This window comes from Cydia fagiglandana, chromosome 2, assembly GCF_963556715.1.
Source record: "Cydia fagiglandana chromosome 2, ilCydFagi1.1, whole genome shotgun sequence".
Taxonomy (NCBI): domain Eukaryota; kingdom Metazoa; phylum Arthropoda; class Insecta; order Lepidoptera; family Tortricidae; genus Cydia; species Cydia fagiglandana.
The window spans coordinates 7965945-7978040 of NC_085933.1; the positions used below are offsets into that span (position 1 = coordinate 7965945).

General features: G+C 38.5%; 1 protein-coding gene across 5 annotated transcripts in view; it reads left to right on the plus strand.

Moving 5' to 3' along the window:
- The window catches only part of LOC134675054 (sex determination protein fruitless-like), an 80336-nt gene that overhangs the window by 42722 nt on the left and 25518 nt on the right, over nucleotides 1–12096 (plus strand). For 4 of the 5 annotated variants that reach the window (XM_063533222.1, XM_063533255.1, XM_063533205.1 and 1 more), the window contains exons 2-3: nucleotides 384–412; nucleotides 1012–1112. In XM_063533222.1, coding sequence (XP_063389292.1) covers nucleotides 1094–1112 — 19 coding nt within the window. In that variant the 5' untranslated portion in view covers nucleotides 384–412; nucleotides 1012–1093. Of the gene's footprint in view, nucleotides 1–383; nucleotides 413–1011; nucleotides 1113–11427; nucleotides 11582–12096 lie in introns of those variants that run through there. The other variant, XM_063533238.1, reaches the window with a different exon arrangement.

Below are 12096 nucleotides of genomic sequence, written 5' to 3' on the forward strand. Positions count from 1 at the left end.
AGGGGTTAAGGTGCCTTACGTTAGACCGGGCCGAGGCCGGGCCAGAACTTCCGGTGTTTTGTTTTCTATGGTAAGCACTAAGCACCACGTGATCACCTAATAGTCGTCATAGAAAATGACTTGTCGGATGCCTCGGCCCGGGCTCGGTCCGGTCTAGCTTGACTCATCCTTTAATCAGCTACCTATACTTGCCACTTGGGGTAGCTATGTGTTGATGATGATTGTGCGAAGGTAAATCTACTCTAGGTCTGCCTGTAAGTTAGTCTGATCAATATCCTTTTAAAGACATTTTACAGGAACTCTGATTTCGCTTAATACCTAATCAAATAATGATATGAAGTTTAATAATATACCTATTTAACATATTTTTTTCTTTTTTACAGATTGTCTACAAGAGATCATCGCAACAAATGTAAGAACAAATTCCTAGCTTCTATATATATCTACACTGATTATTTGATTAAATAAACTTGAAAATATCACATAATGTAAAGTTTCGGATAAATTATCTTCGGGGTACCTAATTACCAACACAATAAACACACACACACACAGAATAATAAATAAATATGAGTAAATATGCCTGAAAGTGAAATGCCAGAATCGTACAAGTTTTCTATTCACTTTTCTCGTTCTGAGTATCAGAGTACCTCCCTAAAACCAGACACATACTACTTACCCACAAACTGTTTATAAGCTTATAAGTACCCACAAACACTTCAGTTTCAAATGTACGTTAAACTGATAGGAGTATTTATCTCGCACACAAATACGTTGTGCAATAGCAATCATGCTTACACTTACATCTCTGACATCAAAGTTCTGTTTCACACAAGCTAAATTGCAACTGTGGTGTAGTCACCCTGTGAAGTATGCTCTCCTGGTACTGATTGTAACGAAGCGGTCGCTCAACAGCGCCGAGTAGCTCTCATACACGTTAGAAGTAGATATGCATATGTATAGGTATAGCCTAATTCATGACACTTGATTGAGTACTTCGGAAATTCGCAGGATAATTAGCCGGCATACCGACCATTATTAATAAGCCTGCATAAATCGGCGCTGATTGGTTGCAAGCGCTGAAGAGGTCCGGATGAATTTAACTACTAAGGGTAAGTTAAACAAGATACACTTCTCTGGACTAAGCGAAATGTTAATGTTTATTGAAAGGAAGCACTCGATTTATATATGATTCATTATGTCCGTACAACCAAGCCACCCAACAATGCAAGAAGATTACAAATCTGTAATGGTCAACTTTTATTTTTAACCGACTTCCAAATCCCAAAGGAGGAGGTTATCAATTCGGTTGTATGTTTTTTTTTTTATTTTTTATTTTTTTATTTTTTTTTTTATGTTTGTTACTCCATATCTCCGTCATTATTGGACCGATTTTGAAAATTCTTTTTTTGATTGTATGTATATGCATACAGATTGGTCCCGTTTTTGTCAAAATCCAGTTCTGATGATGGGATCCATGAGGAATCGAGGGAACTCCTCAAATCTTAAAGGCATACTGTAACGTTAAGAGGAAAGTACGTCCTAGTTGGTAGGGTAAGTAAATGAAGTACTACCAACTCGTTAACAAAATAATTATTTATTTAAAAAAACTACGAATTTAAAATAGGGTCGTGGGTGGTCAAGGCCCGTCTAGATTTGCAACCGGGAACCGGTACTGCCCTGGCCAGATCGAGGGTCCGCAGCAGGTGGGTGACTCTCGCCAGCACTGAAGAGGAGCAGGGGCGACGGCGGGCGAACGGCTATGGCTCCAACTAGGGTTGCCAGATCGAAAGGCGCTATTATCGGGAAACAACGTAAATTTTTCGGGATTTTGGGACTTAAGTCGGGGGAAAAAAAATACATTCAAATTAAAGTAATTGTACGAAAAACAACGATATTTTACATTATTGGCACTACGTCAACTCGCTCGCTCGACGCCAGTTCGGAACTTGAAATTATTGTTTTATAACGTGAGGCTGTTTTTCGGGACAGTTTACACTTTGTCGGGAATCGGGAACACATGCTAAAAATCGGGAGAATTCCGCCAAATCCCGACCATCTGGCAACCCTAGCTCCAACCCTGCCGTCGAGGTGGTGGTGATGGTGCGTTGTTGCTACGTCGGCCGACGGCGATTTTTGAAATATTACGACGCAAAAGATGACGACGCAAAAGATGACGACGCACCCTGTGGATTTCCAGAACGTCTTAGTAAGGTGTTCCTGCTCGCTCTGCATTCGTGAACACCCTGTGATATGATGATGATGACCATGGGAAAGCCGGTGCACCAAGCAGAAAGCGTGTTTGTGTTCACAAGCAGAGCGGAGTTACAAAAGCGAAGGAAAAGCACAGAGTAAAGAAGGAAAGAAGAACAAAGAAGTGAATTTAAATCAGTAGGAGGGTACGCACACATACTTACTCGTACCCGGCACTACGAGAACAAAGGAAATTGCAGTATCATTCTACATGGCATTTAGCAACAAGTGAAATGTATGATTTAAAAATGTATTACGCTAATTAAAGAGCGAATAACAAAGGAGCTACTTTAACACAAACTTAAACTACTTATCCTAATAGTATAACGTTCAACACTTTGCACTTACCAATACGTGGGTGCGGGAATAACACTTATAGCGCGAAAACGTCGCAAATAGGGTTTTATAAGGAAAGGTGTCCGCGCTCACCATAATTAAATATTTGTACCGCGCGCTAGACGACACGGGTTCCCCCGTGTGCGCAACGGCACAACCGTATACGACGGCGAGGTGGCGCGGACTGGATGGCCAGAGGTCAACGGGAGGGGACAAGCGCGCGCGCAGCCGCTTCTCGATCCTTCCATGACGTCAACCAATGGACCGGTCGCGAGTACAGTCCGTAAGAATAAAATGTCATGCAATGTAAAAACTATCTATGTATTGAATATATTAATTATGATATTTTTGTCTTACTTTACAATAGTAAAGTAGAATAAGACGATTACTGTAAATATAAAATTGATTAATAAAATTGTATAAATAAATAATTAGTTCATTTCCATAAATAATAATTGATTAAAATATAAGTAAAATTATAATTCATGCGTTAATAAATTAAAATCTATTATAAATAAGTTATTTTTATTTAAATTTGATTAATTTTATATGTAAAAATAGTAAAATCTAAGCTTATAATTAAAACATGTACGTACAACGTTACATTACCCCCTCGCGCCGGAAAAGGATTTTTTCCTTAGAATAAAATCCGTGCAATATACGTTTGCGTATTTGTATTTACTATTTCATACTATCTCTTATACATCACGCAATCATAAAAAAACATTAGCATCTAGTTTTATAACTGCAGATGCTAATGCGACCAAACATTTGCAGGTTACCAGCTATCGTTCAACTGGAAACCAAATACAAATAATGTGCACTAAATTATAGATGTTAAGCGCGAACCGGGCAATTAATGTAACAATTTAGACGACATAAACAAAAAGAATACTCTCTAAATGTCCTCGGAAAGAAACAAAAATCCTAAAATGTAGAACCTTGTTTCCGCAAGTCCTAGACAGTAAGACCCAGAGTTTCCGATCTTTTGACGAGACAAAAATTCGACAGGAAACTCCATATATGCATTTCTAAAATTCCAAAATAATAATAATTAATCTAATAAAAATAACGTGCAAAATGGCGACCGTGGAAAGTGTTGAACGCTTGAAACTAACTTACACTACTCCGCCTGTTACAATAATAAACTACTTAACGTTTTGGTTGGCAAAAAAAAATCAAGCAAAAATCAAAAATAAAATAGACAAGCACAAAAATAAAAACAGAAAAAGCATAAAATTATCGCAACTAGTGTGTACCACAAAACTACAAAATAAAATATTGCACAAAAAAAATATTCATAAAATATTTGACTGACTGTACTAGTCTACACTGCACTAGTACAGGATGATATAAAATTCTGCATAAATTATGACACACAAAAATGAATTATTATAAATATTAAAATTACAATTTGATTAATGAATAATTAAAATTATTATTATTAACGGGGTACACCTTAGTTACATGCAACCAAAAAAAAACAACGTTTCACAAAAATAAAAAAACAACAAACACACATAAATTCTGCGGGGCAAATCTAGACCAGACCACGTTTAAGGGCGCCAATATAACGTTATGAGGAGAGTACGTCCTAGTTGGTAGGGTAAGTAAATGAAGTACTACCAACTCGTTAACAGAATAATTATTTATTTAAAAAAACTACGAATTCAAAATAGGGTCGTGGGTGGTCAAGGCCCGTCTAGATTTGCAACCGGGAACCGGTACTGCCTTGGCCAGATCGAGGGTCCGCAGCAGGTGGGTGACTCTCGCCAGCACTGAAGAGGAGCAGGGGCGACGGCGGGCGAACGGCTATGGCTCCAACCCTGCCGTCGAGGTGGTGGTGATGGTGCGTTGTTGCTACGTCGGCCGACGGCGATTTTTGAAATATTACGACGCAAAAGATGACGACGCAAAAGATGACGACGCACCCTGTGGATTTCCAGAACGTCTTAGTAAGGTGTTCCTGCTCGCTCTGCATTCGTGAACACCCTGTGATATGATGATGATGACCATGGGAAAGCCGGTGCACCAAGCAGAAAGCGTGTTTGTGTTCACAAGCAGAGCGGAGTTATACTTCGTTTCTTTTAGCATTAGAAATTAGGTAAACAATCTTGATGTGTCTTTTAATTAGAAAACACATTATTAAAATAAGTTACGGCAAATATGTAACAATTATGAATCTAATACGATCATTTATATTCTACTGCTTTCATAAGTAATAGTTATTGATTTTTAAAAAGTGTTTTTCAATTAAAAGACATGTCAAGATCGCTTACCTTCTTGCAAGTTCTTTCTAATGCTAAAAAAAACGAACTATACAAAAGCGAAGGAAAAGCACAGAGTAAAGAAGGAAAGAAGAACAAAGAAGTGAATTTAAATCAGTAGGAGGGTACGCACACATACTTACTCGTACCCGGCACTACGAGAACAAAGGAAATTGCAGTATCATTCTACATGGCATTTAGCAACAAGTGAAATGTATGATTTAAAAATGTATTACGCTAATTAAAGAGCGAATAACAAAGGAGCTACTTTAACACAAACTTAAACTACTTATCCTAATAATATAACGTTCAACACTTTGCACTTACCAATACGTGGGTGCGGGAATAACACTTATAGCGCGAAAACGTCGCAAATAGGGTTTTATAAGGAAAGGTGTCCGCGCTCACCATAATTAAATATTTGTACCGCGCGCTAGACGACACGGGTTCCCCCGTGTGCGCAACGGCACAACCGTATACGACGGCGAGGTGGCGCGGACTGGATGGCCAGAGGTCAACGGGAGGGGACAAGCGCGCGCGCAGCCGCTTCTCGATCCTTCCATGACGTCAACCAATGGACCGGTCGCGAGTACAGTCCGTAAGAATAAAATGTCATGCAATGTAAAAACTATCTATGTATTGAATATATTAATTATGATATTTTTGTCTTACTTTACAATAGTAAAGTAGAATAAGACGATTACTGTAAATATAAAATTGATTAATAAAATTGTATAAATAAATAATTAGTTCATTTCCATAAATAATAATTGATTAAAATATAAGTAAAATTATAATTCATGCGTTAATAAATTAAAATCTATTATAAATAAGTTATTTTTATTTAAATTTGATTAATTTTATATGTAAAAATAGTAAAATCTAAGCTTATAATTAAAACATGTACGTACAACGTTACAGTGATTTTTGTGATTTTTGTGTTTTTATCGACAAATCAAGCATATACATTCAAAAACGTGACATTTGATGAAGTGGAACTGCTGATGATGATCAGAACGGAACTCTTCAACGACGCATAGTTCACCTTTGGCGATTTGTCCTCTTCGTTATGTTTCTTAAGCAAGTTAAGTTTTTAAGCCACATTTTTGTCAAGCTTGAGTGCTCATGATAGGATCCGCGAGAAATCGAGGGAACTCCTCAAATTTTAAAGGCATGCGTATAGAGATTTTTATATTTTCATCAGAAAATCAAGCATTTTCATTAAAAACTGTCGCATTTGATGAAGTGGAACTGCTGATGATGATCTGAATGGAACTCTTCAACGACGCATAGTTCACGTTTGGCGATTTGTCCTCTTAGTTATGTTTGTTAAGCAAGTTTAGTTTTTAAGCCACATTTCTGTCAAGCTCGAGTTCTGATGATGTGATCCATAAGGAATCGAGGGAACTCCTCAAATCTTAAAGACATACGTATAGAATTTTCTGTGTTTTCATCATAAAATCAAGCATTTACATTAAAAACTGTCGCATTTGATGAAGTGGAACTGCTGATGATGATCAGAACAGAACTCTTCAACGACGCATAGTACACGTTTGGTGATTTCGAATTTCGATTTTGACTTGGACTCGTACCCGGATCCGGTTCGGACCCAGACCTGGACTCGGACTCGGACTCGGACCCGGACTCGGATCCGGACCCGGACTCGGACCCGGACTCGGACCCGGACCCAGACTCGGACCCGGACCCGGACTCGGACCGGGACTCGGACCCGGACTCGGACTCAGAGACCCGGACCTTGACCCGGAAAACCCCTATGATACCTAAACTAAATAAACCGCTATGATTACCTACCATAAAATGTAGGTATAAAGTATGATGATGCCAAACCCCTCCCGCTCAAACCCCCGTACACCGCACCGCATGCGCCGTTAAGTGGGTTAGGTTAGGTTTGAACTGCGATCCTCACAGAACCGAACAAAAGTGGGTTAGGTTTGGTTAGAACTGCGAGCCTTACAGAAACGAAATGCTACTAGAAAAGTGGGTTTGATTAGGCTCGAACTGCGATCCTCACAGAACCGAACTGCAAACAGAGAAGTGGGTTAGGTTAGGCTAGAACTACGACCCTTACCGAAACGAAATGCTACTAGAAAGTACTGTTTTTACCTCCTTTTCTACATAGTGCACCATCTACCATAATCCTTCACCGGGCCCCATGGAAGTCGGTTTTTTTTTTCTTAAAAATTATAGTTATTACATAATATGATGTACTACGGGCACATAATAAATAATAGTACTACCGTACAGAAAGGAAGCTTCCTACAAAACCGAAGTTTGACAGCGGTTCAGGGTCGAATCATGCTATCCCTTTCTAATATATGACACTATCCCTTTCGGCTATTTAGGGTTGTCAAAATTCAAGTGATTATCTTATCTGTGGTCGTGCACGCAGAAGGTAGTCAAGTGGTGCCAACCCTAATAATTGCTCGGAGCAATGCTGAGCCGAGCGGAGCCGAGTTTGACCGATCTCAGGAGTTTCGCACCCCTGCTACGGGGTAAATTTTAGAACGTTAAATATTAAACAACGGATCCACAGTGCGTACACTGCATAATTACATACTCGACTGAGGGTTATCAACCATAAGACACTACGCCCCTATACATTAAATATTAGCTAGGTATGTCATGGACCTTTAGCTTTATGACCTATGGTGGAGGTGGAGCCGCAATCTAAATCTTCTGTCACTTCTATAAAAAAATCCACAAAATTACGTCACCCGTATAACATAATCCATATTCCATATCTAACTCTCTGAGATTACGTGCATCTTTCTCAAAATCTTCAAAACAATGCTTTAGATTTTTACTGCCCGATTCGAACTTTAAGATACGTCAATTAATATATCAAGAAACGATATGGATTAGATGTGACAGTGTCAGAAGTAACGTTTTTGTTTGAAGAAACGTTAGATTTGACACTGACTTATCTAATCCATATCGTTTCTAGATCTGTTAACTGACATATATTAAAGTTCGAATCGGGCCATTACTCAGAGCACCAACCAATTATTACGAATTATTGCGAAAACCGAAATACGCAAATTGCAGGCATCTTTCTTTGTCTCTCTAATTACGCCTACGACTTCATTGGAGTAAAAGAAAAAGATTCCCCCGATTTGCGAATTTCGGTTTTCGCGGTAGGCCCTCAATAGTAGCTACGTGGGTGGGCCAGCGGTGGCGCATGCTATTGTAAATAAATAAAATGTTAGGTGGCGGGTGTATCTTGGTGGAGAAGTGTGACGTAGAAACCAAACGGGATCATCTGTCGAGCAGCTAACAATTTGTTTATTTGTTAAAAATAAAATAAATAGTTATTTTTTTCTATTTGATATATCCCCGACATTTTGCTTCGCAACATATTGGAAGTATATTTTTCTATGTACAAGTGTGGTTACGCCTGCCACTCACACGGACCAGCGGCTGACGATTACGAAGCGGCATAAATTCTCTTTTTTCTCTGACCTCTTTTTTTCAGTTTTCGCAAAAAGTCTTGCCTTCATAGTTAATGTGCTACAACTTTTGCTTACTTGGTACTCCTTTTGCTTGTTGTTATGTAACGAGATAGCCACTGATAGCCACCGTTCAAAGCAGCGTATTTTGACGGATGGGTAACTATGGAATCCTTAACACTAAACATGGCCCGAGATATGGCCAGTTTTATACATAGTATTTTAAGGTTCTAACTCCTAAATTCCTAATGGAATAGAGTAGGCACCGAGACCATTTTTCATATGGCAAAATCCTTTAAAACAAATTTTTGTTACATTGGAATTTTTGAATTTCTCCGAACTCCGAATGCTTCTTAACATATCTATCTTCCTACATTTCAGACCCTTTAAAAAATGTAAGCTTTGTCTCCTCGATCTTCTTGCATCAGGTAGATATTGTTCATTGTTTACGCCCGCCCCGAAACACAAAAGAGTATAAAGTCGATTCCAATGTTGTTCGACTTTTCTACTTGCTTCTTGTTTCCTGATTTTTGTTGTTTTTTGTCACGTGGCAAACATGGGGCGAACATTTATGATGAAATAATTATGCATGATGCGCGAGAAACGCCCGTTCGCGCACTAAATGTAGAGCGGCTATTATGAATCATAAATATTAATTAAACATGTATTTTTGTTTCCAGGATGCCCTTGCGAATGTTGAAGATGCTGCGCTGTTCATTTACCACACACGAACACACTACTAAGTATATCACTATTAAACATACACATCGTAACGTTAGGAGGTGTTCCAATTATTTGGATACGTTTTACTGTATTGACAATAGGGATGTTGACTGTATTTAAAATAAATAATTTCACGCCATGCATGAAATAAAGCACCATAAAATTAATATTTAGAGAAACAAATAATCAACGGTATCAAAATCAAAATACAAATATCAATCATCAGAGCGGTCTCTCTAAGAATTAGAGGAACGAGAAGAAGGATAGAAAGATTTGGATCTGAAGACGGCTGTGGAATACCCATCCTTGAAGATTAGATTCTTTCTACCGCACAACTGTTTTTTAAATACGTTTAAAATTGTATTATTTAACGTAATAAATGTGATACCCCTATAAATCGTATATAGAACTAGAGAAAGAGTAGGTAAATTGACGATGGCATCATTTTTGGTGATATGTCTTATAAATTTTATAGTAGCAAATCGTTTTGACAGGTCGAAAAAAGAAACTGATTTGACTAGTAATCAAATACCCTATTTTTAGTAGGTAGCTAATCTGAACTTGTACGACCTACCGAGGTGTTTACTGAATATTAATTAAGTTTACGATTTAAATACCTGTCAGCATCAGTCTAAAGTCGGTATATAATTTTGTTCATTCAAAAACCGGTTTTGATGGAACGCAAACTAAAAAAAATATTGAATTTTCTCCTCACCGGTAAGAAGAGGGGATTTTCTGTGGCTTGCGGGAACGTTAATAATACCTACCGGTTAAACTCAGAATCTCGGATAAGTTTATTTCATTCGTGAAAAAGATAACAGTACTTACTCGTTATATCTGGCTTCGATAAGTACTATAAATTTAACCGGTTAATTTCGTTCCATAAAAACAAAAGACGAATTTGGCATAAACTGATATCTCAATAGAATAAACAATTCTTTAATCGGTAACCGCAATCCTTTCCGGGTGAAACGTAAACGGTTTCCGAACCTTGGTTTGTCATAGGCTGATCTTATATTGTACCTATTAGGTAGTTAATATTCACCTACCTTCATGTAAACATTTGTTAGTTAACCAACCAAATACAAAACTGTCTGGATCTGTAATGTTCTTTATCGTGTAAATAAATTTAACCGGTTAATTTCGTTCCATAAAAACAAAAGACGAATTTGGCATAAACTGATATCTCAATAGAATAAACAATTCTTTAATCGGTAACCGCAATCCTTTCCGGGTGAAACGTAAACGGTTTCCGAACCTTGGTTTGTCATAGGCTGATCTTATATTGTACCTATTAGGTAGTTAATATTCACCTACCTTCATGTAAACATTTGTTAGTTAACCAACCAAATACAAAACTGTCCGGATCTGTAATGTTCTTTATCGTTGAAATAGGTCCTATTTCAATAATTCGTGTAATGTTTTCTATTACCCTCAAATGGCTAAAGAATACGTCTCGAATTCGGTTCTTTTTTTATGAAATACCTAAAGAAACACACTATAAGCCCCCCCCCCTCCACTTCTGGCGTCTTTCGAGCGTCGGCGTCTACAATTCTATGGCCGACGTCGACGCAACGTCGACGCGGCGTCGACGCCACTGCGCAACGACGTCATTTTCCATAGCACTGGACCGACGCCGACAGACGCCGACGCTCGAAAGACGCCAGATGTGGGGGCGGGGCCTAAATATGCCAAAGGAAAATGAAATAAAACTGTTCTTCACACATAATGACAAATTATTAGCATTGTTATGATGACAGATATACATATACATACCTACCTACATATATCTTTTACGTTAACACTATTTTGGATTCACGACAGTTATCCAAATGCTAACTGATATTTTTATTTTCTGTGCAAGTGCGTGAAAACTTTAATGCTATACGTCCATGATATAAAATATACATTGGTACTGATGTGCTAATGGTACCTACTTTCCAATTTCATCATAAGTACGGTCAGATAATATCGGCATTAGAATGTAGAACCATCATTAATTAACTTATACTTAAATAAAATAAATAAAATTAAATAATTTAGCCTATATACGTCTCACTGCTGGGCACAGGCCTCCTCTCAAGCACGAGAGCACCTTATACTTAATTGGAATAAATTCATAGTTTCGGACCATGACAGTCATGTTACTTTGCTGGAAGTAATTAAATTAAATAGGTACCTGTGCATAACTTATTAGGTAGGTGTAGGTACCCAAAAATACCTACCTAAGATGTCGGAAATGTATAACTAACCGAGTATATTATTATACCATGATCTAACCCACCAGACCCAACGGCCGTAACAACCATTTTGAATTTGGAATTTATAGCGCGAGAATATAGCAAACAATTGAATGAACAACTCACATTTAATCACGTCATACACTTCACTCACAACAGTCACACATGCTAAGCGAATGATTATTTTTAACCATAGTTTGAGGGGATTCGAGCTACCTGTGCTGCGTTACCTCAAGATGACAATGAAGGAGTGTGTAGTTGGCCTATGCGAATGCTACTTTACTTCAATCAAATGGTAAGCATAATTATATATTTAATATTATACAACCCATATTAAAGTATGAGTATAACTCATGTTACACCATGTCGGGCTCACGAGTTTGGGCGCTCAACTAATTTCTAGTAAGTAAGGTAAACGTCCAAGTGATGTTACCTCTTGATATCCCAGTCGCCCGTCACATTCAGCGGGCTTGGGACTCCCCTCCCTTAAAAGCAGCTCATACCACACTTCTTCAGGATAGTCCGGACGACTTCGAACGTGCCCGAATTCTAGCCGTATCAGCCCCCGAGTCGGGCCATTGGCTACGAGCACTCCCTTCCCGTCAAATAGGCACCGTTTTGGACCCAAGTAGCTTGAGAATAGCTATATGCTTAAGGCTTGGGTCCAAAATATGTGTCCCTCACACTTGCGCCTGTGGCAAAAACGTCGATCAGCTGGGCCGACATGGCCTTTCATGCCACAAAAGCGCCGGCCGCCTATTTCGCCACGGTACCATCAATGATTTGGTCCGTCGGTCGCTTGCCACCGCC